Below are 20054 nucleotides of genomic sequence, written 5' to 3'. Positions count from 1 at the left end.
CACTCCATTTCTACAAATACTAGAAGGTGATGTTTGATGACACTAATATGCACTATATTTATCAAGCAAGAGGTGAGATTTTCCAGTTTGGAACAAAAACGGGTTTTCTGTCTTATGCATAAAAGAGAGGGAGTAGTAAGGACATAAATTGTGATATTGCTGTGATAAAAAACATAATAAAACATCATATGGCATTCATCTGAGGTAGTTTAGGACTGCTTTCGGGGGTAGTTTTTGCTTTGCTTAAGAGAGCTAATTTAAACGTTGGTTTAAGTGGCAGAGATCTCTGATTCCAAACAACACTGGCTTAATGTTAGAGAACTGAATCTGCTCCTTGATTTGGAAATAGTCTTTCAGAAGATGCTCCTCTCAAAATTATATTTATTGGGGGGAGGAGGAGAAACTAATGTACCACTTGAAATTTTATTGTGCCTGGAGGAGTAAATGTAGTGCTGCTCATCATATAAGCAGGCCCCTTTCCAGGCTTCTTTCAAATATCTATGCAGTTAAAATAGAACTTTTTTGGGGGGGGAGTTTGAGAGGGTGAATAACCAATAAATCAAGGCTGCATTCTTACTAAAGAAACCACCTGAATAATTCTCCTACCTGGGTAATGGCAACTAACATCTTACTTGATAAGAAACAGTAGATGTAAAACATGTGCCAATGTTAGGATGATGTAGTTTCTTACCAATGATTACATGTGGAAAACATACTTGGACCGATTCACTTATAATCCAAGGGTTCGTTGAAATGTCTGATGAATTTGTGGACACACACAACCAACTCTTTAACATAGTAAATTTAATTTCCTCGGCAGCAATGAACTGCTTGATATATTCCTATTTCAATTTCTCTGCCTTTTATCAATTACTTAACATCTTTGTGTGTGTGTGTGTGTGTGTGGGGCAAATAACCCCACAGAGTAACAACCACAAGGAGCTGGATTCATACAACACCCAGGATTATCAGACACGAACTACGTAGTCGTCCAACTACAACGGGGAAATGAGAAGGGAATAGAAGTACGTCGCTCAGAATAAACGAGAAACCGTCCTTCCTATTATGACGTAAAACCGTCGCCACCCTTATGAGCGAGCTCGTACCGGCAACTTCCGATTCTGCCTGAAGGACCCCGAGGTATTTAATATCTCAATAAGTTTAAGGGTCTCCTTCTTCCTTTTTATATAAATTTGGTTATTCCCCCCTTCGGTCCCCTCCGCAGTCCATCTGCGATGAAGCGGGGAAAGGGGGCACGATGCCTGCTGAGTCGTCCAGCGCAGGCACTCAGACGACCCGCCCAGCGCCGTGAGTGGAAAGGGGCGGGGACAACGATTGGGCCCTCGGCTCGGGTTCGCTCCGCCCCCAACTTTATAACATGCAGCGGCCGCAAGGCGCTCCAGTGCGCCCTTAATTTGAGTTGGGTGGTGTATCTTGTTGGGGAGAGGCTAAAAGGCGCCACCGTTGCCGTTGCCGCCGCCGTTGTGCTGCCTCACGGTGAGTGAGGCCCAGGCCTGGTTGAGGTTCGGGCCTCCTCGGCGGATAGTGAGGAGCGAGAGCAAAGTTAGGAGGAGGCTTGTAAGGCCGCAGGGGAGGACGGCTTGAGAACCTATTGCAGGTGGTTGCTAAGGGAGCGGCTTTTTCCTCGGGAAGGGGTGCGGAGACGCGCAGCCGAAGAGCCGCCTCCGCCATCTCTTCCAGTAGCCCGGCTCGTCCTGGAGACGGACGGAGGAAGGGAGGGAAGGTGACTACTCTAGGAATCCTTTACAGATGTTCGTCTCCCGAGCCTGAGGAGCATTTTCCCATCCTGTTTCCCTCCTGTTAAGGAAATAACGTCTTGTTTTGTTTTTTAAAAAAAGAGGGAGTTGATATGTGCTGCATTGCTTGACGGCGTGAGTTTTCGCAGGGCGTCGTTAATTTGCGAACCGTGCACACTTGAAGAGGAGAGTGTGTTTTGCTGGAGCGAAGCGAGAATACCGTAGTGAGTGAAATAAAGGGTAGTAGGGCTGACGTAGCTAGCCGGGCACTTCAGCCTCTCTTGTTTTATGCAGAGGCTACCCTAATGCTTAGTCACGATTGCCGTTTAATCTGAAGCGGCTTATAAAAACTGTCTCTTAACAATCTGGTGAGTTTTAAGCTTATTGGGAAAAAAAAACCCCGCAAGTAACAATGATAAAAGGGCTGGATGCAAACCTCGCTTTAGGATTTAAGGATGTCCTAAATCAGAGGATTTAAATGAGGATTAAAGTGTCCATTCAGTTTAATGGCTCTGTTTGTCGGGCTAAACAAGAGATTCATCCTGATCCCAGTGCTGCACAGTTAAAATGTTTCTACTGGTACAATTGATGCTTAACATTACAGGTGTATTTTGTTTGTTAAAAACGCTTGTGATTTTAATGGGAACTTTCCTTATGAAAAATACCATGGAAATAATTATTGTGCCTTGAGCTCTCCAAGGTAGTATGCGTTACTTATGGAATACTAAGACATTTATTATCCGCTTTTGTTTTAAGGGGTCACTGCAGCTGAAATTATGAATTTTGCTTAATCTTATCCAAAGTAGATTGTGTACTTTTTAGATACTAGATTCATATATTTAGTGATTTCTGGTTTTGTACCTTGAAAAATAATTTGGGTTCCTCTTAAAAACACTACCGGTAATATTGGTTATGTAGCTTCTTTCATGATGTCTGATCACTTCCCAATATGTTGTTTTCCAAGTAGTGTGAAGAACGATGGTGTAAAGATAGTTAGTTGAAAGTGCAATATTATATTTTCAAAACTTGCTTGATAAATAACCCACATGATTGGAATTAGGTCAGTGACCATGAATCATGTCAAAATGCCCAAATAGTTACCTCATTCTGCAAAATGAATGCCTGCTTTTGAAGCAAGTTTCAGGCATATGTAATACACTGCCTTAAATAGAATAATACAAGTCAGATTTAGAATTTTTTTACTCATACATTTTTATTAGTCATGTGCAGCACTTTATATTGGAAAGTAAAAAGTTGCTTTGAAACATTAAAAGGTAAAAAAAAGGTTAAACAAGCTTCTTGAGATTCTTGATTAAAACATGTATTTTAGTCTTATGCACTGATATTCCATAATAATGATTAGTTTTAAGGCAGCAACATTGCAAATGTAGTCAGAGTAAGTTGTAATCTGATCAAGCCTTTTTTTTAGCCATTAATTTTAAGCAAACCATTCCTTAAATGGTTTGCTTTACTTAGCTAATATTATTGACCACATTGTGATGATGCAGGGATGGATGAAATTGAGCATTGCAAAACAAAAAAATTCCTTTGTAAATATGGTTTACTGTCTCTCTTGATAGGAGATGCTAATGAAACCACAAATGTCATACGTAAAAATATAGGTAAAATATTTTTTCATTCATTTATAGATGCCTTCAATTAAACTGCAGAGCTCCGATGGAGAAATATTTGAAGTTGATGTTGAAATTGCAAAACAATCTGTAACTATCAAGACTATGCTGGAAGGTATGGGCATCATAAAGATAAATGCTTTCTGTATTTCTATTTCTCTGCACACACACCAGCCATTTTTAATTTGATAAATTGGATTTTAATCCTTGAATCAATCTTAGGGGTCATGGGATGTCTTTCTTTTATGGGGGTTTTTACAGCCTAGTGGATTTCCCGAGACTAAGAGCTTCTTGGCAAAGGCATGGGTAAGGTTGTCTTAATTTTTGTTTTAGAGCTGATAGTGAATTCTTACTATGTCTTGCAACTGGGTTACAGTTAAGCCTTGTGAAGCAATAATATAAAGGTAATGGAAAAGTAAAGGGTAAAGGGCTCCCTGCGGATTTTACTCCCCTAGTTGTTGCTGACTATAGGGGGCGGTGTTCACCTCCATTTCAAGGCCATTGAGCCAGTGCTGTGCGAAGACATTTCTGTGGTCATGTGGGCAGCATGATATCACAGAATGCCGTTACCTTCCCACTGAAGTGTTACCTATTTATCTACTTGCATTTATATGCTTCCCCAGCTGCTAGGTTGCCAGGAGCTGGGGTGAGGATGGAGCTCACCCCGTTGCATGGCACTTGGATCTCAAACCTGGGCTGCCAGCTTTTCCAGCAGACAAGCCCAATGTTTCAACTGCTGAGCCATCACGTTGACATAAGGGTTCATAATTATCTGTCATAAGATAGATAATTAAAATGTGAAGTTTTGGAAGCAGTTAAGCCTTGCAGGATGAAAGCTTAATTCTGCTTGGGTCAGTATGTTTAAAAAAAATGATGAGGAATTTAGCCACATAACTTATTTTTTAAAATCAATTGTTCATAGACCTTGGAATAAGAGTCTAGAAATCTTTATAAAGATTTGATTTCAAGCTACTTTTACAGTTTGAATGTTGGAGGAGTAAGTAATATTTGCAGAAATTTAGCCCTTTTCTCTGTCCATAAATGGTTATTTGTAATGTATTCAAATTCTGTATTATACACACTTTCTAAATTTCATTATCTCTGAATTTCAGTAGATAGTCCTTGGGCTACGATGGCAGTTGTAAGCAATGTGGTTATATAAAACAACATCACATGACTATCACTTAGTGATGGCAATTCCAGCAGTACCAGTAGCCATTGTTAAATGAGGATTGGGTAGGTAGTTGAGGACCTCACGTAATCATGACTTCCTATTTCCTGCCGGCTTCCCCATTGCCTTTCCTTGTAGGAAGCCAGCATGGAGCTCAGAAATTGTGAGCATGTGACCAACAACATGTTGTGTTTTAATTGTAAGCCAAGTCCTGAGAACTGAGATTGTAGTCGTGGCTATGGGAACCCTATGATGGCTGGAACTCCAAGGATCCATCATCTCTCCCCCCCACCCCCATACAACATTGTCATAACTTTGAATGGCATTGAACAAATGGTCATAACTTGAGGACTAGTTGTAATCATCCAGATAATTGCTTGTCCCAGTAATAGTAAGGGGAAAGAGGAAATGTGAAACCTTTTAAAATTTATTTCTGTAAATTTTTTATTTTGAATAATGCAGAGAATATTTAAGGAGTGAAAGGCAGTCTGTTTGGAAATTCATTAAATAAAGAAATAAAACAATATATTCAGAAAAGGATGTTTTGTGTGATAAAAATATGCATTTTCAATCCCTTTATGACACTCCCAATTAATATTTGCTATATCTGATTGATAAAGTGGATGACAACATTTAGAATATGTAAACTTTTTTATGTTGGTGGTTTCTTCTATTTTAATTACTCTTGCCTGCTCATTTTTACTAAGTAGGGAAAACAAAGTGATACTACATTGTTTAGAGTTGAACAGCTTGTAGCTCTATTTGTAATACAAATTATTTTAAAATATATTCCATCCCCAAAATTGGTAAATTTTTGCATGAGGTATATTGTTACAGTGTATATACCAAATATGCTTTTCCAAGTAACACAAAACCATATTATTTGATTTTATACTTCATTTTCTAAAAAGCTGTTCAAAAAAATCTAGACATCTTTTTGGTTAGTTACAAGGGAATAGCCACATCAAATACTTATACAGAGACCGTGGCATAACTTTGGAGGGTTTTTAAAATGTATATATTTTAAAATGTTTATATCATCTTGATGTATCTGTCCTCCTTTTATGCTATACTTGAATTTATACCACTTGTTCTGGTCTTGTTTCTTCACTGCTATTTCAGGGTATTAGACAGCTGCTTTAAGCCAGATAAATCCATCAATTAAAATGGATTAAAATGAACTTGCAGTTCTATTCAGTGTAAGCCTAGAAATATTTGTTTTTAATCTCATTTTTTTGGAATATAAGGAAATGTATATTGTTATGTGCTTCAATAATCATAGTAGCTTAGCTTAGGAAGACTGAAATAAAATATTCTTTTTATAATTCTCATTCAACTCTATTCAAATTTTAATATTTTAGCACAATGGTACACAGAAACTTCAACTAATTTTAAATAAAATGATGCAATTAAATTATACAATGGTAAAGTTTATGAGAAAACCATGCTTTATTTCTTATGTGCAACAGTTTTTTTAATATTATAAATAGTTCTCACTTAACAGTGGTGATTGGGACTGGGAATTTGTTGCTAAACAATGCAGTAGTAAAGTAGGATGTCACATGACCACACTGCTTAGGGATGGCAATCCTGGCAGTCACCATTGCCAGGAAGGGACAAGGGGAGGGGGACAGGCTGCCAGCGCGGCTGGCGGCTGTGCTGCCAGTGGCCATGGCTTGAAAGGCCGCTAAATTGCTGGACAAGAGTCGCACAGCATTAAGAGGAGAGTTGCAGGAAGATATTTGTAATGAGGGAGGGAGAAAAAACAGGCATCCCCTGAAGGAGACCAGCAGATGACCCTTGCCCTTTTCATACACCCGTGGCCGGGCGAGGCGAACTGGCAACATGCCGAACCTGCCTGTGTGCGCGCAGAGGCAGAGGAGAGTGCATGCGCCTCAGCCTCTGCACCTGCACAGGCACGTTTGGCATGTCGCCGGTTCGCCTCACCCGGCCGCTCGGCTCAGTGAGGAGAATGTACCTCAGCCTCTGCGTGCGCACAGGCAGGTTTGGCATGTCGCCGGTTTGCCTCGCCCGGCTGCTCCGCGCTGTGAGGAGAATGCGCTGCTGCCTGCGAAAACCAGGCTGGGGGCTGGGCAGCATAGTACAGGTAACATGGACTCTCATGCCGCTTGCAGCGTTCCCTCACCCGGAGTCCATGGGTGTGTGAAAAGGGCGAAGGTCATTGGCTGGTCTCCTTCAGGGGATGCCTGTTTTTCTCCCTCATTACAGATTTCCTGCCTGCTCTTAACACTGTGCGGCTCTTGTCCAGCAATTTACAGTGGCCTTTCAAGCCATGGCCACTGGCAGCACAGCCACCAGCCGCGCTGGCAGCTTGTCCCCCTTCCCTTGTCCCTTCCTGGGCACGGAGGGGAAGGAAGGGACAAAGAGGGAAGGAAGGATTCTCATGCTGCGACCCTTCCCCAGCTGCATTTCTTGCTTGTTTGTCGCTGCCACCCGTGTCCACACCTGGCCTGTTTTTTGTCCTCCTCTCTTCCTCCTCCTCTTGCCTTTAGTGCAGCTCCAGCTGACTCTTCCTCCTCCTCCCCCTCCCAAGGCTGCGTCTTTTTTTCCCTCTCCCTCTCCCGCCCAAACTGCCTCCTTTTATAGCCTCTCTTGTCTCCACCCTCCTCCTCCTCCTCCTCCTCCTTTCTCTTCCGGGTGTGCTGGAAGTGCTGATCCTGGGACATTTGCCTCACCCCAGCAGCGCTGCAGCTCCCGGGGACTCTCTCAAGGCAAGTCCTGCGCTGTGCCGCTTTGGCTCCTTCCCTCTCCCGCTACCCTGGGCTGGGCAGGGCCGTGTACCACCTGCCACGTGCCAATGTGTCACAGGTGGTACGCATACCATCGGTTGAAAAGCCCTGTCCTAGGGGACAACTACTTAAATATGAGCCAGGGGCTAAATTATTTTATTAGTAAAAATGGCTGCTAATATATTTTTCATTGCTTGTTTTTCTTTCTTAGACTTGGGAATGGATGATGAAGGAGATGATGACCCCGTTCCTCTTCCAAATGTTAATGCAGCTATACTAAAAAAGGTAATCTATTTTAATAAAATACATAAAGGGTACATAAAGGGTACAGAGAAGAGCAACCAAGATGATTAGGGGGCTGGAGGCTAAAACATATAGGGAACGGTTGCTGGAATTGGGTATGTGTAGTTTAATGAAGAGAAGGGTGAGGGGTGACACAATAGCAGTGTTCCAATATCTCAGGGGCTGCCACAAAGAAGAGGGAGTCAAGCTATTCTCCAAAGCACCTGAAAGCAGGACAAGAAGCAATGGATGGAAACTAGTCAAGGAGAGAAGCAACCTAGAACTAAGGAGAAACTTCCTGACAGTTAGAACAATTAACCAGTGGAACAACCTGCCTCCAGAGGTGGTGAATGCTCCAACACTGGAGGTTTTTAAGAAGAGACTGGACAGCCATTTGCCTGAAATGGTATAGGGTTTCCTGCCTGAGCAGGGGTTGGACTAGATGACCTCCAAGGTCCCTTCCAACTTTATATTATTATTATTATTATTATTATTATTATTATTATTATTATTATTATTATTATTATTATTTTGTTATTTGGATTGTAGATAGTTTTAATTCTGTTGTTTTTATTGTGATATTGTAAAACATGATTTGTGAGATTGTGGTGGGATAAAATTAAATTTTGTGCATGATGTCATGATTAACTGAAGATCTTGAATTTCTGTACAATAGTAAATGCTAAAGCTACGAGGCCATCTTTGAGGTTTTTCCACACTGCAGTTTATTATTGGCATTTATGTCAATAGACTATAGTATTTAATATTAACGTATAACTATTGTCTTATATTTAGTACATGTGTTTTATGATAAGTTTATGTTTAATAGTATATTATTGAATATTTTCTGTGAGTTACTTAGATTTTGAAAGACTGATTACAAATGCTTTTACACTACTTTGGTCAATCAATAATTAAACAATTCCTCAGTGCAAAAATTAGGCCTGTTCATGTGGAGCTGACTTTTTTTTTAAAAAAATAGTTTTTCTAGTGAAGTTCTTTTGAATCCCTTGTTGCTTCTAGAAGGACAATTTTCTAGTCAAGAATGCCGTTGTTTAGCTTTGCCATTGTAACAACTATGCCATTTCTGGAAAATGCAAGTTTGTCTTGTGTTGATACAGAGAGTGATTAAAGCATTTCTTATATAGAACACTGCAGTGCACTTCACACAAGGTTGACCTTGAATCTTTAGAAGTTGCAGTTAGTGCAAATATGAAGGCATTCTGGCATGGATTTTGTTGTCCATTTTGCACCATTTTTGTTGTCCATTTTGTGCCATTTCTTCTATCACTTGCATTGATTAAAATTAATGTTAATTTAAGTTGTTCGGGGGTTTCTTATTTTTGTCATAGTTTTTGTCATACTGAGAACCTTTTAGAATGGTAAAACTATGAAATAGAACTTTCTTGTGATAATAGCCCAAATATACAATTTTTATTCTGATTAGATTATTCCTGTTTGGTTTACTTTTAGGCAAATTGTTTATTTTTAACACTTTACTTTTTAAATGTTTAAAATTAGACTTAATTTTAAACATTTACTTTTAGAGTACTTTGTATTCATGATGTTTCTGTACTACAAGAGGGTTCAAATAGTTGTAGAAAAAGAAAATATTTGATTATATATTTAATATCAGTGCAATATCCTGGCAAAATTGTTGAAGGATTTATCTTTACCTTTATTTTAGACGTAACAAAATAGAAATTTGCATTATTTTTACATTATTTAAAATATTTTTCTAGGAAGTAGCTAAACTAAAGTATTTTAGTTAGGAACATTTCTGTTTATCATTTTTCTGAATATTTTTCTGTAAATCCTTTATATTAGTATAATTATGCTTGGAATTCAGAATAATAAATTATATGAGAAATATGTGAATTCTGATTCATATTCTCTAGTTTTCTGTCTCTAAAAGATTGGCACTTAAGCATTGTGAGCATGCTTAATTTGAAAATGGTGCAGCCTTTTGTTTAAACCCATAAACCATGTTTGCAGTATTGTGCTAAACAATGTTTATACAAAAGCTTTGTGGATGCTAGTAGAACACTAGTGCAGTAGAAAACACAAAAAAATATATAAAGTTTTTCCATAACATATTTCAATTTCCAAAGGTGATTCAGTGGTGTACCCATCATAAAGATGATCCGCCTCCTCCTGAGGATGATGAAAACAAAGAGAAACGAACAGATGATATCCCTGTGTGGGATCAAGAATTTCTCAAAGTAGACCAAGGAACTCTATTTGAACTCATCCTGGTAGGTTGGCCTAGTATGTCCTGTTCCATTGATATTTACAGACTAATGAAATATTGGAGTATAATAGAACTTGTGTGTATTTTAATGTCATAACAACTTTGCAGAAGTCTAAAATATCAAATGTCAAAGCATCATGATTGTAAAGATGCAGAGATAGACATTGCAAGCGACTCAGTAAATGAAATCACTGAAAGCATGTTTAATTAACTGTGCCTACAGGATTAAAGGCTGAGATTTTGCTTAGTTTATCTCAGAAGTTTAAACAAGAAAAAGTAAGTATGTTTACTGGTTTGTAGTTCTTGCTGCTTTTTTGAAAGCTCAGCAGAACTAGTTGAACAATGAAAACTTGATATATTGTATCGTATGGAATATGTATTCCAAAGTACAAAATTTATAACAGCACAGTGAAATTTTAACTGGCAGTCCTTACAAAGCCTGTAAATAGAAGAAAGGCTTATTGCCATTAGCAATAATATTTCTAGTTATACTAGGCTTGATTTTAGTTATCACTGGTTGCTTTTGTGTATGATTACTACTAGAAATATAATATGCACTGTTATTTAATAAATCACTGATTTGCAAAGCCTTTAAAATCTGTTGCTTTCTGTAAAGGCTGCAAACTACTTAGATATCAAAGGCTTACTGGATGTGACATGCAAGACTGTTGCAAATATGATTAAAGGAAAAACACCAGAAGAAATCCGCAAGACTTTCAATATTAAAAATGACTTCACTGAAGAGGAGGAAGCCCAGGTATGTGAAGCCCTTTTACTTAAAACAAAATCTATTTACTATTTAATCCTACACACACACACACACACACACACACACACATCTCAAATATTTGTTTTTATAGACAATACTTATTTGGCAATTCAGCCTTCATATGCCTTCATATAATTAAAATCAAATGGCGAATAAAATAAATCTGTGCTCTAATTTGTCCCATTCACTGGCTTTGCTACCCATGTTTTCCAGAAAATAAGACCAGGTCTTATATTAATTTTTGCTCCAAAAGATGCATTAGGGCTTATTTTTCAGTTAGGTCTTATTTTGGGAGAAATACAGTACTAAATGCATCAGTCTGGCTGACAATCTTAACTGGGGCTTATTTTTAGGGTGAGGCTTATATTATGAATGTCATGAAAAATCATGCTAGAGATTATTTTCCGGTTGGGTCTTATTTTCAGGAAAACACGGTATCATTCGTGTATGGAAAAAAAAAGTCTCAAGCAAGCTAGCTTACTGTATGTATTAGTACACTTGCTATTCCTCATTAGGGAGCTTAGAACTACAGTATATACCAGTGGTGGCAAACTATTTAGAGACCAAGTGCCCAAACTGCAACCCCAAACCCACTTTTTATTGCTGGGTGCCAGGTGGGTGTGGCCCACTGAGTGGGTGTGGCTGTGGTGGTCATGGAAGATTGGGTGGGTGTGGCCAAGGTGGGTGTGGTCACCTCAATGTTGCTCGTGGGGAGGGACACCTATGGGGGTGGGCAGGGTTGGGGGAGCTCCAGGAGGGGCGGTAAGCAGGAGACTCATCCTGTAGCTTGAGGCGAGGCAGGGTGGGGGTGCCATTGCCATGGGGCAAGGCAAGGGCTGGGGCAGCTGCTGCCTGACACCATCAGCCCCCGCACACAGGCCAGCGAGCGCATGGGGGCCAACGGTGTCTGTCAGTAGCCACAGCCTGCTGGCCCCTCGCCAGGTGCACTTGGGCTCCGCAGCCCATCGCCAGTAATTCAAAGAAGCTGCCTCCAAGATGGATGGTCGGTCAACAGCTGAGGAGGCGATGCAGTGGGTCATGCCTGTGAAAAGGAGAGCATGCGAGGCCAGGAGGGACGGGATGGGGGGGGAGGGAAACCAGCCGTGCCGGGATGCATTCAGCCACGTGGGACCTTGGCGAATTAGCAGGCGGCTGGTTGAAGAGGGACAGCTGCCACCTCCGGGGCATGGCGCGGGTGCCCACAGAGAGGGCTCTGAGTGCCACCTCTGGTACCCGTGCCATAGGTTCGCCACCACTGGTATATACAAAAAACAGCTTTTTTACATACGCAAATCAAATTATTCTATACATAGAACTTAGTACCTCTTAAGTTTTCTCCCTTGGCCCTCATCATTTAGGGACTTGCCCCTTCCAAGACAAGTTATTCTATGCAGAATAATTCGCCTAGTCTCTCTGATGTCAAGATAATAAGGGTAGAATAAGCAAAATCTCTGCAAGGAGCATTACCAGTATAGGAGTCACTGAGGATTTTACTTCACTAGTCGTTGCCAATTATAGGGGGTGGTGCGAGAGAGAGAGAGAGAGAAAGCATTTTATGGGAAAATGCTAGGAAGAAAAAAAATCAGAGATAAAGGCGAGATGACTTGCAAAATATTTTTTTTATTGCTGATTAAACATGAGTTAGAGTAGGTTGCCTGACACAATCTAGATGTTTAGACTGCAGTACCATATGCATGGCCTCTTGAGTGGCACTGTTGAGAATAACATTTAGCAGATGCTAGGTTACCTAGCATAGATCTGTAGTGTCAGTCTTGCTATTGTTAGATTCCAATTGGAAGGACTTAACGTCCAATGCTCTACTATGGAATTACTGTGTGATTGTTTTAAATTCTTTTTAATTCTATCACTATAATTGTTGGACTGCAACAATTAATAGTGAGAGAACCATTTGGACCATTTATCCATTTGATTTCAGTGGATCATTTAGCATGTTGAAAATAACTGCTAGTGTCCTGCAAACAGTATTCTACCTAATAAAACCCATTTCTTCACCCCAGATTTTTACCCATCTTTGATTTTCTTTTGGCAGAATAAGTTCACCGTGTTAAAAAGCTGAATGCAGTCAGTTCTAAAATGTAGCTTTATTTCCTTAAATATAGATATATTAGTTTTGCACAATAGTACACTTAGTTTTTAAATACTACTTGATATCTGGAAGACAGCTGAAATGGGGAAATAATTTGAATCACAGGGATGCTATTAATATATATATAAATATCTAGAAGAGGTATTTGACATAGCTCTTCAAGTGTAATTGTAAGGTTTGTCTTTGTTTTTAGGTACGCAAAGAAAACCAATGGTGTGAAGAGAAGTGAAGCTTTGTGCCTGATACCTAACAACACTGTAAGGATTGTTCCAAATATCAGTTGCACTGCTCTGTTTATAATTGTTAATATTAGACAAATGCAGCAGCAAATGAAGTTGTACTAGTCTGGTGGTGTTCTCTTTGCATGTGTAACGTTTGAATATAGATTTAAATTTTATGGTTTAATCAGTGTAATCTGATTTCCTTATTTTGCCCTTTTCTCTAAATAAAACTAAACTCCGTGAAAGTTCTTTATGGGAATTAGCACTACAAACTACACCTTCCGTGAGTCTGAATGTTTCACTGTCACATTAAAATCCTTGGCATGTCAGAATTCAGAAGTCTCTGACCTTGTAAATAAAATTAATTGCAAAAGTTTTCTGAAACTGAATCGGTGAAGCCTACTTTTATTCATGGAGTAAGAACCACAATATGTTTTGGAAAAACAAGTTGGAATAATTGTTTTGGGATTCTTCCATCTTTTGTAGTAGTAACATTATTGTTAAAACTAAAGCAAATTAGCTTTGCTTGATACCTACCATTCTAATCTAATATAGGTGTGACCATGGTAGCGCCTGAGCAGTTAAAGCTCTCTTCTGCCTAAATACTTAATATTTCTGTCAAGAAGCATATTATTTGGTATGTCCTATTTTTAAAACTAATAAAAATTTCAGTTTTGACCAAAAGTAGATTTCTAAAAAAAAATTCTTGGACAGTTAATATCGGTTTCAATATTTCCTTATAGCTATCAGAAACATGACATCAGATTGCAGTGATTTGTCACTGCATGCTGAGTGGTGATATGTATTAAGATCATAACACTTGCCAGTAGCTGAGTACTTTTTTCATTCTTTGTGATTCCATTTAGGTGTTAGAGGAGAGAGATGTAATAAACAATGTAATTATCCCCCCCCTATTTCTGTATGAACACTAGGTAGAATAAAAGTTAACTAAAGATCAGTGATGAGCTTAAGGATTTAATGTACAATACAGAATTTTAACATTTAACTATGCATAACAAAGTGTGTATACTGGGCAATTTCACAAATTTGGTCATTATCAGAAGTAATAAAGACATTTTTCAATAAAATGGTTGCCAAAAAAGATTAATCACTAGTAATATTTTAATATAAACATAAGTGTATTTCCTACAAAATAGTTCAAAAACCACTTAAGTTTCAGTTGAAGAATCTAGTGATAAAATGAGTAATGAAGTTTTAGAATTTGTCTCTTTTCAGCATATCGCAATTAGATGAGAGGATGATGAAAAACAAAAACAAAACAATAAAAATGTGACAGCAATGGAATCTTAGTTTCTGAACAAAGTCTCCATTCCAATCCACCCACTATTTCTGTCTCTGTGCCTTAAATGTTTTATCTTCGTATACATACACTGCCATTTTCAAGGTACTGTCTCAGAACACACTTTGGCAGCCTACTGGGCTTAGCATGGGGTAGCATTGGAATCTGTTTTCAGATGATAGCAGTGTTCTGTTGTAAAAAAAAGGTACTACAAATCCTTTTCAGTCACTCATTGTTTAGCTGTTATAAGGGAGCACTTAGTAAGGAGAACTGAGGTTATTGCCTTGATAGGAATTACAGTGAGGCAAAAAATTATTTGATCCCCTGCTGATTTTGTACGTTTGCCCACTGACAAATGGTCAGACTATAACTTTAATGGTAGGTTTATTTTAACAGAGAGAGAATAACAAAAAAATCCAGAAAAACACATTTCAAAAAAGTTATAAATTGATTTTGCAATTTAATGGGTGAAATAAGTATTTACCCCTTTGCAAAACATGACTTAGTATTTGGTTGCAAAAACCCTTGTTGGCAAGGGTCAGAGGTCAGATGTTTCTTGTAGTTGGCCGTCAGGTTTGCACACATCTCAGGAGGGATTTTGTCCCACTCCTCTTTGTAGATCCTCTCCAAGTCATTAGGGTTTCGAGGCTGATGTTTGGCAGCTTGAACCTTCACCCTCCACAGATCTATGGGATTAAGGTCTGGAGACTGGCTAGGCCACTCCAGGACCTTAATGTGCTTCTTCTTGAGCCACTCCTTTGTTGCCTCAGCTGTGTGTCCTGGGTCATGCTGGAATACCCATCCACGACCCATTTTCAATGCCCTGGCTGAGGGAAGGTGGTTCTCACCCAAGATTTGATGTTACACAGCCACATCCATCATTCCTTTGATGCGGTGAAGTTGTCCTGTCACCTTAGGAGAAAAACACTCCCAAAGCATGATGTTTCCACCACCAGGTTTGATGGTGGGGATGGTGTTCTTGGAGTCATAGGCAGCATTCCTCCTCCAAACATGGCGAGTTGAGTTGATGCCAGAGAGCTCGATTTTGGTCTCATCTGACCACAACACTTTCACCCAGTTCTCCTCTGAATCATTCAGATGTTCATTGGCAAACTTCAGACAGGCGTATACATGTGCTTTCTTGAACAGGGGGACCTTGTGGGCACTGCAGGATGTCAGTCCTTCACGGCGTAGTGTGTTACCAATTGTTTTCATGGTGACTATGGTCCCAGCTTCCTTGAAATCATTGGCAAGATCCTCCCGTGTAGTTCTGGGCTGATTCCTCACCGTTCTCATGATCATTTAACTCCACAAGGTGACATCTTGCATGGAGCACCAGACTGAGGGAGATTGAAAGTTATTTTGTATTTCTTCCATTTGCAAATAATTGCACCAACTGTTGTCACCTCACCAAGCTGCTTGGCAATAGTCTTGTAGCCCATTCCAACCTTGTGTAGTCTACAACCCTGTCCCTGACATCCTTGGACAGCTCTTTGGTCTTGGCCATGATGGCAAGATTGGACTCTGATTGATTGATTGATTGGTTCTGTGGACAGGTGACTTTTATACAGGTAACAAGCTGAGATTAGGAGCACTCCCTTTAAGAGAGTGCTCCTAATTTCAGCTCATTGCCTGTATAAAAGACACCTGGGAGCCAGAAATCTTGCTGATTCATAGGGGATCAAATACTTATTTCACTCATTAAAATGCAAATCAATTTATAACTTTTTTGAAATGTGTTTTTCTGAATTTTTTTTGTTATTCTGTCTCTCACTGTTAAAATAAACCTACTGTTAAAATTATTGACCAGACATGTCAAACTCGCGACATCACATGACGTCGCACAACGTATCAGGACGATTTTGCCATTGCCGGCAATGGGGTGGGCGCAGCTTCCACATGACGCATCCAGCCCACGGGCCGGCAGTTTGACACCTGTTATAGACCGATCATTTCTCAGTGGGCAAACGTACAAAATCAGGCAGGGGATCAAATAATTTTTTTCCCTCACTGCAGCATTTGTCTGGAAATTTGGGTGAAATCCATGCTTTCCTGGCCAGTTGCCTTCCGTGTGAAGTTCAAGGTGCTAACAATGACATACAAAGCCCTACATGGCATGGGTCCGGACTACCTACGGGAGCACCTTCTGCCAATGTCAGCACCCCACCGTCCTGTGCGCTCCCACAGAGAGGGCCTCCTCAGGGTGCCACCGCTCAAGGAATGTCGGCTGGTGGCCCCCAGGGGGAGGGCATTCTCAGTGGGTGCGCCAGCCCTCTGGAACAGCTTGCCAACCGAAATCCGGATGGCCCCTGACCTCCGCACCTTCCGGCGCGAATTAAAAACTTACCTGTTCCAGCAGTCCGGCCTGGCCTGATAGCTCTAATTGGGGTCCCAGTTTGTATTTTGCTATTGTTTGTTTTTCACTATTGTTCATTCTGTATGCCTACCCTATTCTGTACACCGCCCCGAGTCCCTCGGGAGAAGGGCGGTTTATAAAAACAAATAAATAAATAAATAAATAATAAATATAAACAAGAAGGGCAGAGAACTTAGAGCCCAAAAGAGCAGTAATGGAGACTTCCCTGTAAATTTCAAAAATGTATATTGTTTGTCTTTCAGTTTCAGAAACTTAGTTCTGTTCATAATTATGCTGGTTCCTTCCTTCTACATTGCTGTCTGAGAACTGAGATCAAAGCAGTGTGGCTGGCTGTCAACTCACAGAATGCACTTTGGCAAATTACCCTAGTATTTTTCATCAATGAAGAACAGCTGTTCACCTAATTTGTTTTTCACTCCCTTGCCCTGAAGAAAAGTTAGGGACTGTCTCCCAAGATGGTATTTCTCTTTTAATCATAAGGGGAAGCTCAGGCTAAGTGTTTTTACCCATCATGCTTTTTCTAGCCAAAGAACCAGTTTCATATACATTAGTGGTTAAGGCACCAGGGTATAAACTATATAAGTTCTAGTTCTATCTTAGGTATGAAACTAGCTGGGTGACTTTGGATCCAGTTGGGTTCTCTTAGCCCTACAAAGAAACTCATGGCAAAACACTTCAGAAAATCTTGCCAAGAAAATTGCAATCCGGGCAGTTACTAGGAGTTAACGTTGGCTTGAAGGTACCATTTGCCTTCTAATAATGGCTGATGCAAAAATGAGACCCAGTCTGTTTTAGCCATTTGAAGAATGCTATTCAACTGGACCCTTTCAAATGGAAAACAATGGCTTTCTCTTTGATGGTGGCTACAGACTCATTTGGGGAGGCACAGTTTAATTATAGGAAACAGTCTGAGCATTGAATAATATAAATTAGTGAAATGTCACTTTAGAATAGTTGGAGATACATATTTCATGTACTTCAGTCAGAGTTGAAGATCACAGCTGATACAGTATTGTACATGTATAGTGAATAAGAGAGGAGCTCACACAAAATCAGACAGCAACACCTGCATGTTGCACCTATAGTGCCTTTATTAGATTTAACATAATTGCAGCTTTCTTTCAACTGGTATAGCCCTATCCACTTGAGGGAAACCTCTGTCCCTGAAATAGTATATATTTCTTTTGTAGGAAGAAAATAAAGAAATTATAAAAAAAAATAGAACGATCAATTTTCACTGCCATTGTCTTTGAGTGGCTAACCAGATCTACCATTGTTGATTTATGCACTTAAGATGCTGGTGTTGATTGAAGTTTTGATTGCAGTTAATGCACACTGTCTTTAAGAATAAAGTCCTTTTAATGCTGTTAGATAAAGTGCTAAATGTTCAGTTTTAAATTTGAATGCTTGATGAAGCTAAAATTATTGTGGCTCATTGGTTTTCTTCATAAACTGTCATATACACACACACACACAAATATAACATTGTTTATAGGATTATAGTCCCCAGTTACCCATTTTTGAATGGACAATCTGGTAGATCACTTTTATTTATAAAGCCATAAACAAATTTTAAACAAAGAAGCAAAACAAATTCAAGATTAAAAAACAAACAAATTCCAGATGATAATTGTACAAATGAGAGAATTTTTCCCCTGCTACATACATACATACTTTTTTTGGCTTATTACAGTTAAATTTCCACGACATGGTACATTCAGTCTCTTCAGAAAAGCAAATAATGGCATTAAAACTGCACTTGTTGTGTATACATTTAACTCATGAGTAAAACACCATGATCAAAGCTTTCATTTTACACAGCGAGGGAAGATAAAATACAGAAAATTTAATACAGCGTTTTTAAGCGTCTCTTTTTGGCATTTAAGTGATACTTGCATTTGTGGAATCTTGATTGTTTTTAAATGTTTGTAAATTCTTGTGACTGCTCTAGTCTTGACTAAAATAGCTTATCTTCCTAGTTACTATAAATGATAATCATGCTGATTTATATTGAATAGTTAATTCAGTTCCATTTTTACACATCTAGTTATGTACTTATCTGATTATAGGTGCAAATGCAGAAGTACCTCTTTATGAGCTATGCTTTTATCATTGGGTTCAGGAGGCCTTCACTAATTTCAGAGTTCCTCTGAACTATTGATTGGGTGAGCCTTTCTGGAAGAAGAAATCAAGTATAACATTTTAAAGAATAAAATTTCAAAATGATGATATTTTAGGGGGAAGTGCAGGTTTGGGCAACCTTTTGATGCCAAAAGGCACATCTAATTTTCCATGGGTTACTAAAGGTTTTACAGGAGGACTATTTCATGTATGGCTAAAGATACTGGCTGGAAGCTGGGAGACTCTGTTCTAATCCTACTGTGAAAGAAAATATCAACTGTGGCTTAGTGCCAGTCACAGTTTCTCAGCCCTAGGATGAATGCAACGGCAAACCATTTCTGAAAAATGTTCACAAGAAAACTGCATGGACTTGTTTGTGTAGTTTTGAAGATCAAAGCTAACTCAAAGGCACAAATAAAGTAAAATAAAGTAAAATTCTTATATGTATGTGGGCTGGGATTTTCCCAACTCTGATAAGTTTTTGAAGCTGAATTATTTTACTACTTGTACTATATTTTTGGTGAGTTTTTGCCCTAAAGATGGGGAAAAATACTACCAGCTGTTCTTAGAAGTCATTATATTGGATGGTTAAGGCAGATGGCTAAAAAAAATGGCTGACAGACTATGGCTTATCTACTCTTGATTTAATGAGGTTTCTGAGAGCATTCCAAAAATTTAGATTAGGAGTCACTTTTCTTCTTGTTTCCCTTCAGTTCCTAAGATACTTGAATGAGAACATCATGCAAGTATTAGGAGGATCAACCTTCAATTCTACCTTTGATTCATTTATGGTCAGCTTACTCACTACTTTCAAACTAACCTGTCAGGATTACTGCCTCTTTCTAATCTTGCTGAAAATGGAAGGAAAAGAATGTTAGAAGTTAACTATGGCTGGAGTCTGAAAAAAATGAAGTCAATGAAGGAGTTTTCTCAATCTGTATCAAATGTAGGTCTACAGTTACATAATTATTAATTTGAAGTTCCAGACTGTCCCTACCATTATTTATACTGATTTAAAGCTGTAATTGACTGATTTCTCATTCCCCAGAAATTTCTGTTTTCCTTCTCAAGAGAGAAGTGGGGAAAATCGGAAGCAGTTTCTTCTCATTGCCGCAGAATAAAGTACTATGGGAAATACTGTATGCTCCTCAACACTGCAAATTGCGTAATTTTTTGTGTTAGCTTGCATGTAAAAATACTTCTATTTGATTTGTCTGAATCAGTTTTTTTCTTGCTTTTTGTTCCTTTAGAGGTAGCCTTTTCTAAACTTTATTTCTTAAGGATTCAAGGTTTCTTCAATAAAAGACAGTAAAGAAT

The 20054-nt window shown here is 39.1% G+C and overlaps 1 protein-coding gene across 6 annotated transcripts; it reads left to right on the top strand.

Moving 5' to 3' along the window:
• The first annotated feature begins 1352 nt into the window (after positions 1-1352).
• Positions 1353-19886, top strand: SKP1 (S-phase kinase associated protein 1). 6 transcript variants are annotated; one of them, XR_014025414.1, is made up of 8 exons: positions 1353-1497; positions 3407-3503; positions 7521-7594; positions 9703-9846; positions 10459-10599; positions 12912-12975; positions 19451-19683; positions 19786-19886. XR_014025414.1 is itself a non-coding variant. In XM_081319965.1 (7 exons), the coding sequence occupies exons 2-6, from the start codon at positions 3407-3409 to the stop codon at positions 12945-12947; spliced, it is 492 nt and encodes a 163-aa protein (XP_081176091.1). In that variant the 5' UTR covers positions 1353-1497; the 3' UTR covers positions 12948-12975; positions 19451-19873. The 6 variants fall into 6 exon arrangements, 5 of the variants coding, with proteins under 5 accessions (XP_081176091.1, XP_081176090.1, XP_081176094.1 ...); XM_081319965.1 differs by having other exon boundaries at positions 19451-19873; XM_081319964.1 differs by lacking the exons at positions 19451-19683; positions 19786-19886 and having other exon boundaries at positions 12912-13328.
• The last annotated feature ends 168 nt before the right edge of the window (positions 19887-20054 follow it).

Source organism: Vipera berus, assembly GCF_964194415.1.
Source record: "Vipera berus genome assembly, chromosome: 2".
NCBI lineage: Eukaryota > Metazoa > Chordata > Lepidosauria > Squamata > Viperidae > Vipera > Vipera berus.
This window is presented reverse-complemented; position numbering and strand designations above follow the sequence as displayed.